The 20377-nt window shown below is 40.6% G+C and overlaps 1 protein-coding gene across 1 annotated transcript in view; it reads right to left on the bottom strand.

Moving 5' to 3' along the window:
• The window catches only part of LOC140735900 (bactericidal permeability-increasing protein-like), a 50362-nt gene that overhangs the window by 29615 nt on the left and 370 nt on the right, over nucleotides 1–20377 (bottom strand). The window contains exon 2 of the mRNA XM_073061493.1: nucleotides 10153–10267. Coding sequence (XP_072917594.1) covers nucleotides 10153–10267 — 115 coding nt within the window. The remainder of the gene's footprint in view (nucleotides 1–10152; nucleotides 10268–20377) is intronic.

Genomic DNA, 20377 nt, shown 5'->3' on the forward strand with positions numbered 1-20377 from the left:
TTCATATAATTACCCATGTATATGCAATTGCTCAGAGTGTTTCCTAGTAGTTACAGTTCTTTTGTCTCTTTCTGGACAGAAAGAGGTCCTGAGTATTGCATTATGTGAATGGGGGTTAACTCTTATTTATGAAATGTGAATGGAATGCCTGTTACCTATGGTAGAAGCAGAGCAGAGCATGAACTCACTGCTTCTCCTTGGCTCTTTCCTGCCGTCGCTACTAGGCTTTCTTCTCACTACTCTCCTTTTCCAATTCCTTTGTTCGCTTAGCACTTAATAAAGGAGAGCAACAAGCTTTATTCCTCACTCTTGACTTCCGAAGAACCTCGGATCCAGAGCATCAGAATCCAACAATGTTGGCATTGTCGGCAAGATGGTTGCAAAGATTTAAGGGATCAGAGGAATCACAGATAAAGTGGAAACTGTCAGCATACAAACTTAAAAGGAGGTAAGATCTTCATCTATAATTTCACTGGACAAGAAAGATTTTGCTTTCTGAATACTTTTGGGTGTATCTTATAAATTTTGGGTGGCTGATCATGATAATCACCATGAAATTTCCCTATCACGCACAATTTTTTAAGAAATCACCTATATTTGTTATATCAATTCATAATTCAAGTCAATTGAAATGTTGCCCACAATGTAAGCTGAAAAGTTTCTATCTGGTCCAGGCAATCTTAGTCAGGGTGGATGCTGCTTGGCGGGACAAGTTGTAGAAAGGCTATAAAAGCATCACACACACTGCTCTATGCACTACATTTATATGTCTGTTGGTTTGCGATGCATTTACACGTACATCGGTTTGTGATCACATTGATACACGTGCTCTATGTGCATAGCATATTGTGTGTACTCATTATAATGAAGTAATTGTGTTTTCAGGAGTATTTGTGATAGCAAAATGTCTCAGCTTTGTTGCAACAATTGCGATACTCTCTGTTATATTTGTGGCGAGTATACGCTTAAATCTCAAAGACAGAGCACGATCTCTCTTATTAAGAAAGCCTATGAGCTCTAATTTTGGTGTAAAATTGGTGACCAAGACGAAGCTTCGGCTCCTCACGTTTGTTGTGCAACATGCGCCCTCAATCTTAGAGCTTGGCCCAGAGGTACTCGGAAGTCAATACCATTCACCGTCCCGATGATATGGTGAGAGCAGAAGGACATTATAACAGACTGCTACTTCTGTCTGACCAGTGTGTCTGGGTACTCTGCTGAAAACAAGAAATCCATTGAATACCCCAATCTCCCTTCAGCCATGAGATCTGTGCTGTATGACAATAGTCTTCCAATATCGAAACCACCAGAAACACGGAGTCTAGAGAAGGCAGATGAAGCTGCCAAGATACAAATGCCAGGAATGGTAAACAACACTGATACTGATACAGATATTGAACCCTTTATGTCGAGTGAGCGTCACCTGATAACTCAATCTGACTTAAGTGATCAGGTCAGAGACTTGGGTTTGTCGAAGGTGTTACGAACCCCGTAACTGGGTCACTTACCAGCAAAGATAGAGAGGTCCGTTGCAGTCTGATGGTACTATTTTTAACAATATTCATTAGTAAAAATACACAAAAATAATATCAATGCAAACATACAGATACTATACTTCGTCAATACTAAATCTAAAAGTGCGGGTATAATAATAATCAATAAGAAATAGCTCTATCGTTGTCTAGGGGATAATGTATTGTCCGATGGAAATATAAAAGTCACTCAGTTCATGCAGGCTGCAGCCTTTGGTTGGAGTCGAGAGAGAGATTTTGAGAAACTTGCCGGCTTTTCCTTTTATGATTTCGATCCGTCGGGAGTCCCGTTGGTGTGGCCGTTCACTTGTGGCCTCTCCTTTAGCTAAAGCCGTTCTTCCGTGGTGAGCCCGCCAATCCCAGGCAAGGGAAGGACGCACACGAGCCCCCCACCGGCTGTCGCTATTAAACGCTGTCACGGGATTTCTAGCGTTTCTCCTGGTGCGTCTAAAGGGGTTGTTCCCCAGACCCTCTTTTATCCTTACTCACAGGGTCTCAGATGTCAATCAGGTTGGGATGATGCAATCCCTCAACCAGCCCACTCTGGTCATCCCCTGAGGGTTTTCAATGAATAGTACAGTACTCAATACACAATTCCGTCTCCAAGAGACAATGCCCATTATCAGTGGCTTTGTTTCGCTGAGGCCAGGACACATTCCAAACCTTGTGGATTCTCTCTCATTTCCTGGGTCCCAGACCCAAATTAATAGCGATCTTGCGATTCTCAAAAAGCAGGGGGCGGCTTTGTACCCTTCGGCCCCTCAGAGTTGTGGCACATTCGTAACAAAGGCAAAAGCAGAATTACTGGGTTCAAGACTGCAAGGATGGAACCTGCTGTCACCAGGCACAAAATTTTCCATCATAGAGACAACTAAAATTAATGCATAGGCCTGAAAGGGTTAAGGGTCTAGCAAATACCAGTATAAAGGACTATATAGTCATGATCATTAGTCCATGTCTAAATACAGGGTTTTTTGATAGAGCAGCTAATAGTTCCATTATCCAAGCACACCAATTAAATTGAGTTTTCTTTTACACAAATGTGAATGGGACAGCCATGCTGAAGAATCTCACTACATTAAAAAGGATTGGCCACTCCGTAAGCAGTTGGTTCCTGGGCAGGAAAGTGTGGCACATAATAAGCCACTCCACTTGTAGACCCAAAGATATTTTTGCCTCCTCTTCATACAAAACTGGGGCATATGAAAAATTTTGTGACAGCAATGAACAAGTAAGGTAAAGGACTTCAATATTTGAGACAGATGTTTCCAAGAATAACTGAAGCCAAAATTAAGGAGTCATTTCTGTAAACAGGTCATCAATGACAGGGAATTCAAAGAACATCTAGTGGGACCGGAGAAAATTGCATGGAAGGCATTCAGGGTTGCTGTTGAAAACTTTCTTGGCAACAAACTACAAACAGCTGCTTGACAACTTGCTTCAAACATACAAAACCATGAAGTGCAACATGTCACTAACGATTCATTTTCTACATTCCCATTTAGACTTCTTCCCTGCAAATCCTGGCACAGCCAGTGATGAGCATGGTGAAAAGTTTCACCAGGACAATGTGGTCACAGAGAAATGTTATCAGGGCAACTGGAATCCATCAGTGCTGGCTGGCTGATTGTGGGACAATTTAAGACAAGAAACCTCACACACTAAGTACAAATGAAAATCATCAACAAAACATTTTTAGCTTAGTTGAACTAGATAGATAGATAGATAGATACTTTATTCATCCCCATGGGGAAATTCAACTTTTTTCCAATGTCCCATACACTTGTTGTAGCAAAACTAATGACATACAATACTTAACTCAGTAAAAAAAATATGATATGCATCTAAATCACTATCTCAAAAAGCATTAATAATAGCTTTTAAAAAGTTCTTAAGTCCTGGCGGTAGAATTGTAAAGCTTAATGGCATTGGGGAGTATTGACCTCTTCATCCTGTCTGAGGAGCATTGCATCGATAGTAACCTGTCGCTGAAACTGCTTCTCTGTCTCTGGATGGTACTATGTAGAGGATGTTCAGAGTTATCCATAATTGACCGTAGCCTACTCAGCGCCCTTCGCTCAGCTACCGATGTTAAACCCTCCAGTACTTTGCCCACGACAGAGCCCGCCTTCCTTACCAGCTTATTAAGACGTGAGGCGTCCCTCTTCTTAATGCTTCCTCCCCAACACGCCACCACAAAGAAGAGGGCGCTCTCCACAACTGACCTATAGAACATCTTCAGCATCTCACTACCGACATTGAATGACGCCAACCTTCTAAGGAAGTACAGTCGACTCTGTGCCTTCCTGCACAAGGCATCTGTGTTGGCAGTCCAGTCTAGCTTCTCATCTAACTGTACTCCCAGATACTTGTAGGTCTTAACCTGCTCCACACATTCTCCATTAATGATCACTGGCTCCATATGAGGCCTAGATCTCCTAAAGTCCACCACCATCTCCTTGGTCTTGGTGATATTGAGACGCAGGTAGTTTGAGTTGCACCATATCACAAAGTCCTGTATCAGTTTCCTATACTCCTCCTCCTGTCCATTCCTGACACACCCCACTATGGCCGTGTCATCAGCGAACTTCTGCACATGGCAGGACTCTGAGTTATATTGGAAGTCTGATGTGTACAGGGTGAACAGGACCGGAGAGAGTACGGTTCCCTGCGACGCCCCTGTGCTGCTGACCACCGTGTCAGACCTACAGTCTCCCAACCGCACATACTGAGGTCTATCTGTCAAGTAGTCCACTATCCAATCCACCATGTGAGAGTCTACTCCCATCTCCGTTAGTTTGTGCCTTAAGATCTTGGGCTGGATAGTGTTAAAGGCACTAGAGAAGTCAAGGAATGTAATCCTCACAGCACAACTGACCCCCTCTAGGTGAGAGAGTGATTTGTGCAGCAAATACGTGATAGCATCCTCCACTCCCACCTTCTCCTTATACGCAAACTGAAGAGGATCCTGGGCGTGCCTGGTTTGTGGCCTCAGATTCTGTATTATCAGCCGCTCCATGGTCTTCATCACGTGCGACGTCAAGGCCACAGGTCTGAAGTCATTCAACTCCTTTGGTTGTGGTTTCTTCGGTACCGGGACAATACAGGATGTTTTCCGCTGTCTGGGTACTCTTCTCTGCTCCAGGCTCATTGCAAACTATTGCAAAGTGTCAGCATCATTATGCAATTATATTAAGCAGAAGTTACTTGCTTGTTTCTCCAAATTCCTATGTGATCCAGGAGTCTGAAATTACATTTGTGTTCAGCTTCACGTGGTTTATCATAACCACAGAGCATCTCTCAGCAGGCAACAGTTTTGAAAAAAATTGCTGTCCAGTGTTAAATGAAAAGCTTTGTTTGATCATCCCTATTCTTTGTCAACTTGTCCTTTGAGCAATTTTCAAAATGTTCAAATCATCTGAGAAACCTGTCTCGTTCTTGCTTCAATACATCATTTAGTAGAAGTTTAAGAGTAAAGGGAAACTATTATATGTTGCTATTCTGAAAAAAATCAGACCAGCACTGAAAGTAACATCATGCTCAAATTTAATTTGTACAAGGAGTACCTAAGAAATCTTCCAACGTAATTTAGTGCTTTAAAAACATCTAGATTACAATACAGTGTGGAAAAATTGTCATTGGCAAGCCAAAAATATCAATTGCAATCCGATGGAATTCTGATTATAGTCCTAAATTAAAACATTGACTGCAATTCTACAAAATTTTGATTTAATCTTAAAACGATACTTCAGTTGCAATCCAATAATATTCTGATCACAGTTCAAGTGATAAAAAGTATGTACAAATTAAATGTTGCACAAGTTTTAATTAAGAGTTAGACTTAACAATGGCCAAAGTTGTGAAACCTAATACTACAGAATCTCTATAGTTACATGTGAGCAGGTGTCTGAGGGTTTGAGCTCTGATCTGAATAAAATATTTCATATTGACGAGATTAATTTAAAAAACAAGGTGAAATATACCATCAATGTTGAATCTGATGAAATGTAGCATTTAAGTGATATTAAGAAGGTATGTGATAAGATCCAGAGAATGGGTGAGGGAAAGGGAAAAAACTGGAGTTTGCAGGTTAGGCTAACATATGGTCAGCTTGAATATAGAATTTGTGAGTTCACTTCACAAGAGAAGAAGTTGATGAAAGCATATTTAAGGGGTCAGATTATAAGTTATACATCTAAAATTAAAAAGGAATACACAGCAGAAATAGATCAATTGGAAAAAGATATTATAAAGTTAGAAAAAGAATCTCAAAGACATATGACAGAAGAAAAACGAAGACAACTTGTTAATAAAAAACTACAATATAATACACTTCAGACATATCATACAGAGAAAGTAATTATGAGAACTACACAGAAATATTATGAATTAGGTGAAAGATCGCATAAAATTCTTGCTTGGCAGTTGAAAACAGAACAGGTTTCTAAAACAATAAATGCAATTAGAACAAGTGTAAATAAGGTTACTTATAAGCCTTTAGAAATTAATGAAACTTTTAAAAAATTTTATACTGAATTATATCAAGCAGAATCACAAAATAAGATCGCTGAGATAGATAAATTTTTATCACAAATAACCCTTCCAAAATTAAATTTGGAAGAACAGAAAGGATTAGATATGCCTTTTACATTAAAAGAGGTTGAAGAAGCTTTAGGATCACTTCAGAGTAATAAATCCCCAGGAGAAGATGGTTTTCCTCCTGAGTTTTATAAAAAATTTAAAGATTTATTAATTTCTCCTTTTATGGAATTAATATACCAAGTGGAAAGAATGCATAAACTTCCACAATCTTTTTTAACAGCGATCATAACTGTATTGCCAAAAAAAGATAGAGACCCTTTAAAACCAACATCATATAGGCCTATTTCTTTGTTGAATACAGATTACAAAATATTAGCAAAAATTTTATCTAATAGAATATCTAAATATTTACCAAAATTAATACATATGGATCAAACAGGTTTTATTAAAAATAGACAATCAATGGATAATATAACTCGGTTATTTAGTATAATTCATTTGGCAAAAAAAAGAGAGGAAATGAGTGTGGCAGTTGCTTTGGATGCAGAAAAAGCATTTGATAGATAGGAATGGGATTTTTTATTTAAGGTATTGGAAAAATATGAGTTTGGAAAATCTTTTATATAATGGATTAAAACTTTAAATACTAATCCTCAAGCTAAAGTAGTTACAAATGGTCAGATCTCAACACCATTTTGCTTAACGAGGTCAACTAGACAAGGCTGCCCATTATCACCTGCTTTATTTGTATTGGCAATAGAACCATTAGCTGAATTAATTAGAACAGATTCAGACATTGGGGGCTTTAGAGTTAATCAGGAAGAATATAAGATTAATTTATTTGCTGATGATGTTTTGATTTATTTAACAAACCCATTGCAATCCCTGCAAAGATTATCCTTTAGATTGGAAGAATATGGGAAAGTATCAGGTTATAAAGTAAATTGGGATAAAAGTGAAATTTTGCCCCTCACTAAAGGAAATTATAATCAATGTCAATTAGCAACTCAATTTCGATGGTCAATGAATGGGATAAAATATTTAGGTATTAGAGTTGATAACGATGTTAAAAATTTATATAAACAAAACTATTTGCCATTATTAAAAAAATAAAAGAGGATCTTGATAAATGGATGATGTTACCAATAACATTAATAGGTAGAGTTAATGCTGTAAAAATGAATATATTTCCTAGATTGCAATATTTATTTCAAAATTTACCAATACAATTACCTCAGAAGTTTTTTCAAGAACTGAATAAATATGTAAGGAAATTTCTTTGGAAAGGAAAGATGTCAAGAATATCATTGGAAAAATTGACATGTAAATTTGATTTAGGGGGGTTACAACTTCTAAATTTTAAGAATTATTATAAAGCAAATCAACTTAGATTTATTGCGTCTTTTTTTGATGAAGAAAAATCGGCATGGATTAAAATAGAATTAGATAAGATAGGAGAAAATATACCAGAGGATTTTATATATAAATGGGAATCCAAATGGATACGGGGAAAAAAAGAATCTCCTATATTAAGACACTTGATTGATTTATGGAATAAGGTAAATATGGACGATGAGATAAAGAAATCTTTATTAGCAAAATGAACATTAATGGAGAATGTGTGGAGCAGGTTAAGACCTACAAGTATCTGGGAGTACAGTTAGACGAGAAGCTAGACTGGACTGCCAACACAGATGCCTTGTGCAGGAAGGCACAGAGTCGACTGTACTTCCTTAGAAGGTTGGCGTCATTCAATGTCTGTAGTGAGATGCTGAAGATGTTCTATAGGTCAGTTGTGGAGAGCGCCCTCTTCTTTGTGGTGGCGTGTTGGGGAGGAAGCATTAAGAAGAGGGACGCCTCACGTCTTAATAAGCTGGTAAGGAAGGCGGGCTCTGTCGTGGGCAAAGTACTGGAGAGTTTAACATCGGTAGCTGAGCGAAGGGCGCTGAGTAGGCTACGGTCAATTATGGATAACTCTGAACATCCTCTACATAGCACCATCCAGAGACAGAGAAGCAGTTTCAGCGACAGGTTACTATCGATGCAATGCTCCTCAGACAGGATGAAGAGGTCAATACTCCCCAATGCCATTAGGCTTTACAATTCTACCGCCAGGACTTAAGAACTTTTTAAAAGCTATTATTAATGCTTTTTGAGATAGTGATTTAGATGTATATCATATTTTTTACTGAGTTAAGTATTGTATGTAATTAGTTTTGCTACAACAAGTGTATGGGACATTGGAAAAAAGTTGAATTTCCCCATGGGGATGAATAAAGTATCTATCTATCTATCTATCTATCTATCTATCTAACTTTAATTCAAAATAGGCTTATTCCTTTTACAATGGATAATAAACTTTTACATAATTGGTTCCAAAAGGGGATTAAATATATAGGTGATTGTTTTGAAGGAGGTATATTGATGTAATTTAATCAATTAAAAAATAAATATAAAATATCAAATAATACTCTTTTCTGTTATTTTCAATTAAAAGCCTATTTACGAGAAAAGCTGGGACAAACAATGTTGATGCCAAAACCTAGTGAAGTAGAAATATTAATTCAGAAAGGAAAAATTAAAAAATTTATATCTTGTATGTATAATTTGATTCAAAAGCAAACAATTAAGTTAGGAATTCATAAATCAAGGCAAAAATGGGAATCTGATCTGAATGTCAAAATTGATGGAAAAAATTGGTCAAGATTATGTTCTGATAGTATGAGAAATACAATAAATGTTCGACTTAGATTAATACAATATAATTTTTTACATCAATTATATATAACACCACAGAAAATAAATAGATTTAATTTAAATATGTCTGACCAATGTTTTCGATGTAGTCAAGAAATTGGTACTTTTTTACATTCTACCTGGTCCTGTTTTAAAATTCAACCATTTTGGATAAATCTAAGACTTTTATTGGAACAAATTACTGGAGTACAACTCCCACATAGTCCATTATTATTTTTATTAGGAGACATTGAAGGGACAATACCGAAACTTAAATTGAACAAGTATCAGAAAAAATTTATAAAAATTGCATTGGCAGTAGCCAAAAAAGTTATCGCAGTTAGTTGGAAATCTGATTTATATTTAACTATGGATCATTGGAATAATGAAATACATAGTTGTATTCCATTTGAAAAAATTACATATAATCTAAGAAATGAATATGATATATTTTTGAAAATTTGGCTCCCATACTTACAAAAGATAGGATTAAATACACAGGTCCTTTGAAGATAAAATCATAGTAATTGGGGAAAGTAAAAATAAATATCAAAATTATTTTGAACTCCATGGAGCATGTGGGGATCCTCCGATATCCAGGCAATCTTTTTCTTCTTACTTTCTTTTTTTTCCCTTTCTTTTCTTTAGATAAGGGTTAAGGGGAGGGGGGAGGGTCAATATTATTTTTCTTACTATTTTATTATCACATTTATTCCTTGTAATTTCTAAAATTTAATAAATAAATAAATAAAAAGAAAAAAACAAGAGAAGAAGTTAACTGATTCATTAGTGAAAGGAAATGTGATAAATTACATGATAAACTACAAAAACAGAATGCTAGAGATAGTAAAAAGTCTAAGGAACAAATTTTCACAAGAACTGAATGAATGAAAAATCCATGTTAAGTGTAATCAAAGTGCATTGTACAAAGCTTTGTGAAAGACAGACCTGGTGGGAGTGTCGAGCTACAGAAAGCATTCCTTTCATTTATTCCGTGTGTTCCTGCTTCCTGTTTGTCATTGTGGGCACTTTGGAAGTTGCTCAGTGACTGAAATATTTCACAACACAACTCATTTCATATGGCAGTGAACACTTTCCTGGAAAGTACCCATTCATTCAGTGTAATGTACTTGAATTCTGTTTGTACTGTGTGCTGAGCAATACCACAAAAAACACTTAGACTCGGTGCATCAAACTGAACAGGAGGCACAACATTTACAAAGCTGCCCAGTCAACCCAGGTCAACACACTTCAGTTAGCAATGGAAGCAACGATCTTAAAATACAGTTCCGTTAAACAGGCAGTGGGCATGGATTGCAGAACAACACAAAGTAGCACTAACCCTGTGAAGCTGAAACGGATGCGGCCAATAAACTTCACACGCTTTTTACCCGATACATCTGGAATCTTCACCCTCTGCATTTTCTGTTGTAACACAGCCATCCCAATCGACTGAGCTGTATGAGAAAGAAATGTTGGAGAATTCAGTGCTCGGTAGGAATTGGACACATGTGCTTAGTTACACACCGTACAGATCAGCACTCTCCCCAACAATCTGTGGCTGTCGTGGTTCACCCAAAGATACTCACACTAGTCCAAATAGTGACACCAAGTTTAAGTTGCCCAGCGCCAGGTGAGTCTGAATATAAAGGGATGGAGCCAGCACACAAGCAAATATAGTTACGGCATTTTGTGTTGGTAACTAATGATTAATAGATGGTGCTGTTAATAGAGACAGGTAATGTTAGAAATGCACAGCATTGTATGCCATCTGCCACATTGTTGCCCATTCTCCTAACCTGTCTAAATCCTTCTACAGTCTCCCTGCTTCCTCAACACTACCTGCCCCTCCACCTACCTTCGTATCGGCTGCAAACTTGGCCACAGAGCCATCAATTCCATCATCCAAATCACTGACGTATAATGTAAATTTTTTCCTAAGTGCACAGGTGTAAAGTGTAATGAGCACATGGTTAACACAGATTAACCAGTGACGATTTATTCTATCAGATTAATACAGAGCAGTGTATCTTAGCATCATAGTAGAGCACATCAGAAGCAACACTAGATAGGGTGGGCCAAAGGACCTTTCTCCAAGCTGTATGACCCTGTGACTATAAAATTGCACCCACCATCATGAAGAGTATTAGTACTGTTTCTGGAGTGCATGTCTTGCATTTGTACAGTATTACTCAGCCCAGAGAAAGAATTCACATGTGTCTAGTTGTACAAAAGGCTTTTAGATTCATTGAGGTCAGAGATGACATTGAAATGACTGAAGTCACCGTTTTTCAGGAGAAAATTCAGATTTTTTTTAAACTACTTGGGATAAAAGAGGCACGACTGCGCAGGCGCGTGACCTCAGAGCACGGAAGGTTTAAAAAGGGAAGCAATCTTCAACAGTTTCTTTCGATTCACAGCAAGCAGGCAGCGGAGTAAGTTGCCATTTTTCGGGAGAAAATTCAGATTTTTTTAAAAACTACTTGGGATAAAAGAGGCATGACTGTGCAGGCGCGTGACCTCAGAGCGCGGAAGGCTTGAAAAGAAGACCGCCATATCCAGTGGGCAGCATTGGAGCGGGCAGTGGAGTGAGAGGGTGCAGAGTGATAGGGCTTTGGCTCAACAGGCTTAGGCGGAAATGGGAAGAGGCTTCCTGCGACCGTTGAATCTTATAGAAAAGGGGTAAGTTACAGGTTTATTTATTTAGTAATAACAGTAGCATTAGAGGTATGCATCTAGGATTACTGTTCTGCTTAGAGTGCCAGATGTAGGGACCCTGGGAGACTCCCAGCCTCCCCAGGGATTACATCTGCACCAGGTGCATTGAGATGAGGCTCCTTAAGGACCGTGTTCGGGATCTGGAGCTGCAACTTGACGACCTTCAGCTCATTAGGGAAAGTGAGGAGGTGATTGATAATACCTATAGAAAGATAGTGAACAACACTTCTGTGAAAGTCCCCTTCAGAAATCGATATGTTGTTTTAGATACTGTTGGAGAGGTTGACCTGACAGAGGAAGACAACAGACAATAGGTGCAGGAGTAGGCCATTCTGCCCTTCGAGCCAGCACCGTCATTCAACGTGATCATGGCTGATCATACACAATCAGTACCCCGTTCCTGCCTTCTCCCCATATCCCTTGACTCTGCTATCCTTAAGAGCTCTATCTAACTCTTTTTTAATGCATCCAGAGAATTGGCCTCCACTGCCTTCTGAGGCAGAGCATTCCATAGATCCACAACTGTCTGAGTGAAAAAGTTTTTCCTCAATTCTGTTCTAAGACTCTGTTCTCGGACTTCAACTACTGCACAGAGTCTTGCCATCTTCAGAAGTTTTCTGATGACTCAGCCATAGTTGGACGCATCAGCAAGGGAGATGAGGCTGAGTACAGGGCTACAGTGGGAAACTGTCACATGGTGTGAGCAGAATCATCCGCAGCTTAATGTGAAAAAGACTAAGGAGCTGATGTTGGACCTGAGGTGGGCCAAAGCACCAGTGACCCCTGTTTCCATCCAAGGGGTCAGTGTGGACATGGTGGAGGATTACAAATACCTGGGGATACGAATTGACAATAAACTGGACTGGTCAAAGAACACTGAGGCTGTCTACAAGAAGGGTCAGAGCCATCTCTATTTCCTGAGGAGACTGAGGTCCTTCAACATCTGCCAGGCAATGCTGAGGATGTTCTACGAGTCTGTGGTGGCCAGTGCTATCATGTTTGCTGTTGTGTGCTGGGGCAGCAGGCTGAGGGTAGCAGACACCAACAGAATCAACAAACTCATTCATAAGGCCAATGATGTTGTGGGGGTGGAACTGGAATCTCTGACGGTGGTGTCTGAAAAGAGGATGCTGTCCAAGTTGCATGCCATCTTGGACAATGTCTCCCATCCACTCCATAATGTACTGGTTAGGCACAGGAGTACATTCAGCCAGAGACTCATTCCACCGAGATGCAACACTGAGCATCATAGGAAGTCATTCCTGCCTGTGGCCATCAAACTTTACAGCTCCTCCCTCAGAGTGTCAGACACCCTGAGCCAATAGGCTGGTCCTGGACTTATTTCCACTTGGCATAATTTACTTATTATTATTTAATTATTTATGATTTTATATTGCTATATTTCTACACTATTCTTGGTTGGTGCGACTGTAATGAAACCCAGTTTCCCTTGGGATCAATAAAGTATGTCTGTCTGTAAATGGCCTTCCCCTTATTCTTAAACTGTGGCCTCTGGTTCTGGATTCCCCCAACATCGGGAACATTTTTCCTACCTCTAGCGTGTCCAATCCCTTAATATTCTTATATGTTTCAATCAGATCTCCTCTCATCCTTCTAAATTCAAGTGTATACAAGCCCAGTCGCTCCAATCTTTCAACATATGACAGTCCCGCCATCCCGGGAATTAACCTCGTGAACCTACGCTGCACTCCCTCAATAGCAAGAATGTCCTTCCTCAAATTTGGAGACCAAAACTGAACACAATACTCCAGGTGTGGTCTCACCAGGGCCCTGTACAACTGCAGAAGGACCTCTTTGCTCCTATACTCAACTCCCCTTGTTATGAAGGCCAATATGCCATTAGCTTTCTTCACTGCCTGCTGTACCTGCATGCTTACTTTCAGTGGCTGATGAACAAGGACACCTAGATCTCGTTGTACTTCCCCTTTTCCTAACTTGGCATCATTCAGATAGTAATCTGCCTTCCTGTTCTTGCCACCAAAGTGGATAACCTCACATTTATCCACATTAAACTGCATCTGCCATGCATCTGCCCACTCACCCAACCTGTCCAAATCACCCTGCATTCTCCTAATATCCTCCTCATATTTCACACTACTACCCAGATTTGTGTCATCTGCAAATTTGCTAATGTTACTTTTAATCCCTTCATCTAAATCATTAATGTATATTGTAAATAGCTGTGGTCCCAGCACCGAGCCTTGCAGTACCCCACTAGTCACTGCCTGCCATTCTGAAAAGGACCCATTAATCCCTACTCTTTGTTTCTATCCATGTGAGTACCCTACCCCCAATACCATATGCTTTAATTTTGCCCACTAATCCCCTATGTGGGACCTTATCAAAGGCTTTCTGAAAGTCCAGGTACACTACATCCACTGGTTCTCCCTTGTCCATTTTCATGGTTACATCCTCAAAAAGTTCCAGAAGATTAGTCAAGCATGATTTCCCCTTCATAAATCCATGCTGACTTGACCGATCCTGTTACTGCTATCCAAATGTGCCGTTATTTCATCTTTTATAATTGACTCCAGCATCTTCCCCACCACTGATGTCAGGCTAACTGGTCTATAATTCCCTGTTTTCTTTTTCCCTCCTTTCTTAAAAAGTGGGACAACATTAGCCACCCTCCAATCCTCAGGAACTGATCATGAATCTATAGAACATTGGAAAATAATTACCAATGCTTCCACGATTTCTAGAGCCACCTTCTTAAGTACCCTGGGATGCAGACCATCAGGCCCTGGGGAGTTATCGGCCTTCAGTCCCATCAGTCTACCCAACTCCATTTTCTGCCTAATGTGAATTTCCTTCAGTTCCTCTGTTACCCTAAATCTTCTGGCCATTATTACATCAGGGAGATTGTCCATGTCCTCCCTAGTGAAGACAGATCCAAAGTACCTGTTCAACTCGTCTGTCATTTCCTTGTTCCCCGTAATAAATTCACCCGTTTCTGCCTTCAAGGGCCCAACTTTGGTCTTAACTAATATTTTTCTCTTCACATACCTAAAGAAGCTTTTACTATCCTCCTTTATATTCTTGGCTAGCTTAACTTCGTACCTCATCTTTTCTCCCCATGTTGCCTTTTTAGTAATCTTTAAATGTCTCCCAATCCTCTGGCTTCCTGCTCATCTTTGCTATGTTATACTTCTCTTTTATTTTTAGACTGTCCTTGACTTCCCTTGTCAGCCACGGTCACCCCCTACTCCCCTTAGAATCTTTCTTCCTCTTTGGAATGAACTGATCCTTCACCTTCTGAATTATTCCCAGAAATACCTGCCATTGTTGTTCCACTGTCATCCCTGCTAGGGTATCCTTCCAGTCAACTTCGGCTAGCTCCTCCCTCATGGCTCCATAGTCCCCTTTGTTCAACTGCAATACTGACACTTCCGATTTTCCCTTCTCCCTCTCAAATTGTAGATTAAAACTTATCATATTATGGTCACTACCATAATAATGGCTCCTTTACCTTGAGTTCCCTTATCAAATTCGGTTCATTACATAATACTAGATCCAGAATTGCCTTCTCCCTGGTAGGCTCCAGTACACGCTGCTCTAAGAATCCATCTCGGAGGCACTCCACAAATTCCCTTTCTTGGGGGTCCAGTACCAACCTGATTTTCCCAGTCTACCTGTATGTTGAAATCCCCCATTACAACCATAGTATTACCTTTGCGACATGCTAATTTTAGCTCTTGATTCAACTCGCACCCTATATCCAGGTTACTATTTGGGGGCCTGTAGATAACTCCCATTAGGGTCCTTTTGCCCTTACAGTTTCTCAGTTCTGTCCATACTGACTCTACATCTCCTGATTCTATGTCACCCCTCGCAAGAGATTGAATTTCATTCCTCACCAGCAGAGCCACCCCACCCCCTCTGCCCACCTGTCTGTCCTTTCGATAGGATGTATATCCTTGAATATTCATTTCCCGGCCCTGATCCTCTTGCAGCCATGTCTCTGTTATTCCTACAACATAATACTTGCTGATTTCCAACTGAGCTTCAAGCCCATCCACTTTATTCTCATACTTTGTGCATTCATATATAATACTTTTAATCCATTACTCCCCTCACTTCTCACACCGATCCCTATTGCACTTGGCCATACTCTCTGATTCCTTCCTGAGCTTTCTGCCCCATCAATTCTGATGCCTTTCTTAACTTTTCTTATTCTCTCTTTCCCTTTAACTCCATCCTTATATTTCCAGTTCGTCTCCTCCCCCCCCCCCCCCCACTTATTAGTTTAAACACACCCGTATAGCAATGGCAAACCTGCCTGCCAGAATGCTGGTCCCCCGCCTGTTAAGGTGCAACCTGTCCCTTTTGTACAATTCATCCTTACCCCAAAACAGATCCCAGTGGACCACAGCGAACGGGACTTGGGCACTCTGCCCAGTGCCGTGATCAAGAGAGCAAGGAGAAATGCAGTCGTTATAGGGGATTCCATCATGAGGGGAACAGACAAGAGTTTCTGCGAACCGGACAAGGATACATGGATGGTGTGTTGCCTCCCTGGTGCCAGGGTACGGGATATCTCAGATTGGGTCCAGAGTATTCTGAGGAGAAAGGGCGAGCAGCCAGAAGTCTTGGTACCAATGACATGGACAGAAAAAGAGAGAAGGTCCTGAAGGAAGATTACTGGGAGCTAGGAAGAAAATTGAAAAGCCGGATCTCCAGAGTAATAATCTCAGGATTACTGCCTGAGCCATGCGCTAATGATGGTAAGAATAGCAGAATTAAGCAGATGAATGTGTGGCTAAGTAATTGGTGCAAGGGACAGGGCTTCAAATTCTTGGATCATTGGGATCTATTTTGGGGGAGGTATGACTTATACAAAAACGATGGGTTACACCTGAACTCAAAGGGGACTAATATCCTGGCGGGACTGTTTAATGTAGCTGTTGGGGAGGGTTTAAACTAAGTTGGCAAGGGGAAGGAAACCAGGGTGTCAGGGTCAAGGAAGAGGAAAATAGAAATAAGTCAAGGATACTGAACAGCAAAGATGGCAAGAAGAACAGGCAGGTGAATAGACAGGATAGTTTTCTGTGTGATAGAAATATAGCAAAATTGATAACAGATACTGATCTAAGTGTGCTGTACTTAAATGCCCGCAGAATTAGAAATAAAGCGGATGACCTTGTTGTACAGCTATAGGTTAAAAGATATGACATAGTGACCATCACCGAGTCATGGCTAAATGATGGATGTGATTAGGAGCTGAATGTTCGAGGATACACCGTGTATAGGAAAGATAGGAAGGTAGGTAAAGTGGGTGGCGTGGCCCTGATGATAAGCAACGATATCAAATCACTAGAAAGAAGGGGCATAGGACCAGAAGAGGTAGAATCCTTATGAGTTGAGTTAAGAAATGGCAAGGGTAAAAAGACCAGTTATATACAGGCCTCCAAACAGCAGCCGGGATGTGGACTACAAGTTATAGCTGGAAATAGAAAAAGCGTGTCAGAAGGAAAATGTCAAGATAATTATGGGGGATTTTAATATGAAAGTGGATTGGGAAAGTCAGGAAGGTACTGAATCTCAGGAGAGGGAGTTTCTAGAATGCCTACAGGATGGCTTTTTGGAGCAGCTTGTCCATAAGCCCACCAGGGGATCAGCTGTTTTGGATTGGGTGCTGTGTAATGAACCTGAGGCGATTAGGGAGCTAGAGGTAATGGAACCCCTTGGAAGTAGTGATCATAATATGATTGAGTTCAGTTTCAAATTTGAAAAGGAGAAGCTGGTATCAGGTGTATCGATATTTCAGTGGAACAAAGGAAATTACAGTGGTATGAGAGGAACTGGCCCAAATTGATTGGAAAAGAAAGCTTGATGGAGGGACGGTAGAGCAGAATTGGATGAAATTCCTACAAGAAATAAAAAAGGATACTAAGAGTTTTTTTTAAATGTATGAAGAGTAAAAGAGTGACACGGGTAGATATAGGACCAATTGAAAATGATGCAGGAGATATAATAATGGGTAACAAAGAGATGGCAGAGGAACTAAATGAGTATTTTGCATCAGTCTTCACAGCGGAAGACCATTAGCAACATACCTGATAGCCAGAGGTCTCAGGGAATAGAATTAGGTACAGTCAAGTTTACTAGAGAGAAAGTGCTTGAGAAGCTAAATGGACTAAGGATAGATAAGTCTCCCGGACCTGATGAGGTGCACCCACGGGTTCTGAAGGAGGTGGCTTTGGAGATTGTGGAGGCATTGGAAATGATCTTCCAGGAATCAATAGACTCTGGCATGGTTCCGGAGGACTGGAAGGTCACAAATGTAGTTCTGCTGTTTAAGAAAGGAGGGAGGCAGCAAAAAGAAAATTACAGACCTATTAGTCTGACATCAGTAGTTGGAAAGTTATTGGAGTCGATCCTCAAGGACGAGGTTATGAAATACCTCGAGGTGCATGACAAGATAGGCCCAATCCAGCACGGTTTCATGAAGGGAAGATCCTGCCTTACCAACCTATTGGAATTTTTTGAGGTAATCTCAAATAAAATTGACAAGGGAGAGGCTGTGGATGTTGTGTATTTGGAATTTCAAAAGGCCTTCAATAAGGTGCCACATAAGAGGCTGCTTAATAAGGTGAGAGCCCATGGAATTACAGAAAAGATGTTGGAAAGGGTGGAGCATTGACTGGTAGGCAGAAAGCAAAGGGTGGGAATAAAGGGATCCTATTCTGGTTGGTTGCCGGTTACTAGTGGTGTTCCGCAGGGGTCAGTGCTGGGGCCGCTTCTTTTTACACTGTATATCAATGATTTAGATTATGGATTAAATGGATTTGTGGCTAAGTTTGCGGATGACACCAAGATAGGTGGAGGAGAAGGAGGCATTGAAGAAATGGAAAGGTTGGAGACTTGGTCAGTTTAGGAGAGTAGGCAAAGAAATGGCAGATAAGATACAATGTTGAGAAATGTACAGTTGTACATTTTGGAAGAAGAAATAATCGGGCAGATTATTATTTAACTGGGGAGAAAATTCAAACATCGGAAGTACAAAGGGACTTGGGGGTCCTCGTGCAGGATACCCTAAAAGTTAACCACCAGGTTGGATCGGCAGTAAGGAAAGCGAATGCTATGTTGGCATTCATTTCAAGGGGAATAGTGTATAAGAGTAAGGAAGTGTTGATGAGGCTCTATGGGGCACTGGTGAGACCTCATTTGGAATATTGTGTGCAGTTTTGGGCCCCCTATCTTCGAAGGGATGTACTGATGTTGGAGAGAGTTCAGAGAAGATTTACAAGGATGATTCCCGGAATGCAGGGGCTAACATATGAGGAGCATTTGTCAGCTCTTGGACTGTATTCATTAGAGTATAGAAGAATGAGAGGGGATCTCATAGAAACATTTCGAATGTTGAAAGGGTTGGACAGATATGGAAAGGCTGTTTCCCTTGTTGGGTGAGTCCAGGACAAGAGGCCACAGTCTTAGAATTAGAGGGTACCCTTAAAACAGAGATGAGGAGAAATTTTTTAGCCAGAAGGTCGTGGATTTATGGAATTCGTTGCCACTTACAGCTGCGGAGGCTCGATCATTGAAGGTGTTTAAGGAAGAGATTAACAGGTATCTAATTAGTCAGGGTATCAAGGGATATGGGGAAAAAGCTGGAAATTGGAACTAGATGGGAGAATATTTTAGCTCATGGTGAAGTGGCAGAGCAGACTTGATGGGCCGAATGGCCTACTTCTGCTCCTTTGTCTTGTATGTCTTGTGTGTGTCTTGTGTGAAGCAGGTGGATCTGGGGGTCCAAGCTGAACCATCAGCTTAGTTTCATAAGAGCAAGCAGACATTCAGAGATAAGGCCAAGCGGATGGAGAAGAATTCACGGATCGGGTGATATAAAGGATCACAGATGGCCAATGATCGGGATGGAATGAATTACTAATTGACTCCCTAGTACGATAAGATCACAATCTATCTCATTATGCTCTTGCACTTTATTGTTTCCCTGCACTTTCTCTTCAGCTGTTACACTTCATTCTGCATTATCATTGTCTGACCTTGTTCTACCTCAATGCGCTGTGTAATGATTTGATCTGTATGAACAATATGCAAGACAAGCCGTTTGCTTACCTCGCTACATGTGGCAAATTTAGACCAACAAGAAATCCAATACCAATAGGGATTTCTGACATTATGAGAGACCACGTAGAGTGGACAGCCAGTATTTATCTCCCAGGAGCAGTAGTTCAATAGAAATGTTGAAGAGCTCTTAGACCAGCACAGGAATCTGCAGAGAATGGAGGTATATGGATCTTGTTTAGGAGAAGGGATTAGTTTAGGTGAGTACTTAGTTAGTATTTTAAGTAGTTCAGTACAACATTCTGCACTGAAGAAGGTGTTCCTGTGTTGGACCCTTCGATATTCTACGTTTGATGGATGTGAACAAAGAACAAATGAGTATGAATAGACAGCCACTATGAGATTAGAAGGGCGGGGGGGTCAGTGGAAAGGTATAGGTACCCAATGGATATCTGGCTAGGGCAAATAACAGGGTAAAGGGAACGACAGTGGGGGCAGGGGAATCCGTGGAGGTGAAGAGGAATACAGAGGATACAGGAGCAGACCCCTGTGACTACCAGGCGACAGGCTGACATGAGATGATATTGAACGCACGCAGGATGTTTCTGTGCTAGATAGTGGTGGGTAAGCTCGTGGACGTGTGGGGAAGTGAGAAAGAAGCTGGGATCACAGTGGCAGAAGGAAACTTGCTGTCAGGGGGTGCAGAGGGGACGAGGTCGCCAATGTTTTGCACATGGCTGTTCAGGTGAAAAAGTACGGTTCAGCATGAAGCTCTGGATATTGAACACAAAAAGATCAGA

Source organism: Hemitrygon akajei, chromosome 11, assembly GCF_048418815.1.
Source record: "Hemitrygon akajei chromosome 11, sHemAka1.3, whole genome shotgun sequence".
Classification (NCBI taxonomy): Eukaryota; Metazoa; Chordata; class Chondrichthyes; order Myliobatiformes; family Dasyatidae; genus Hemitrygon; species Hemitrygon akajei.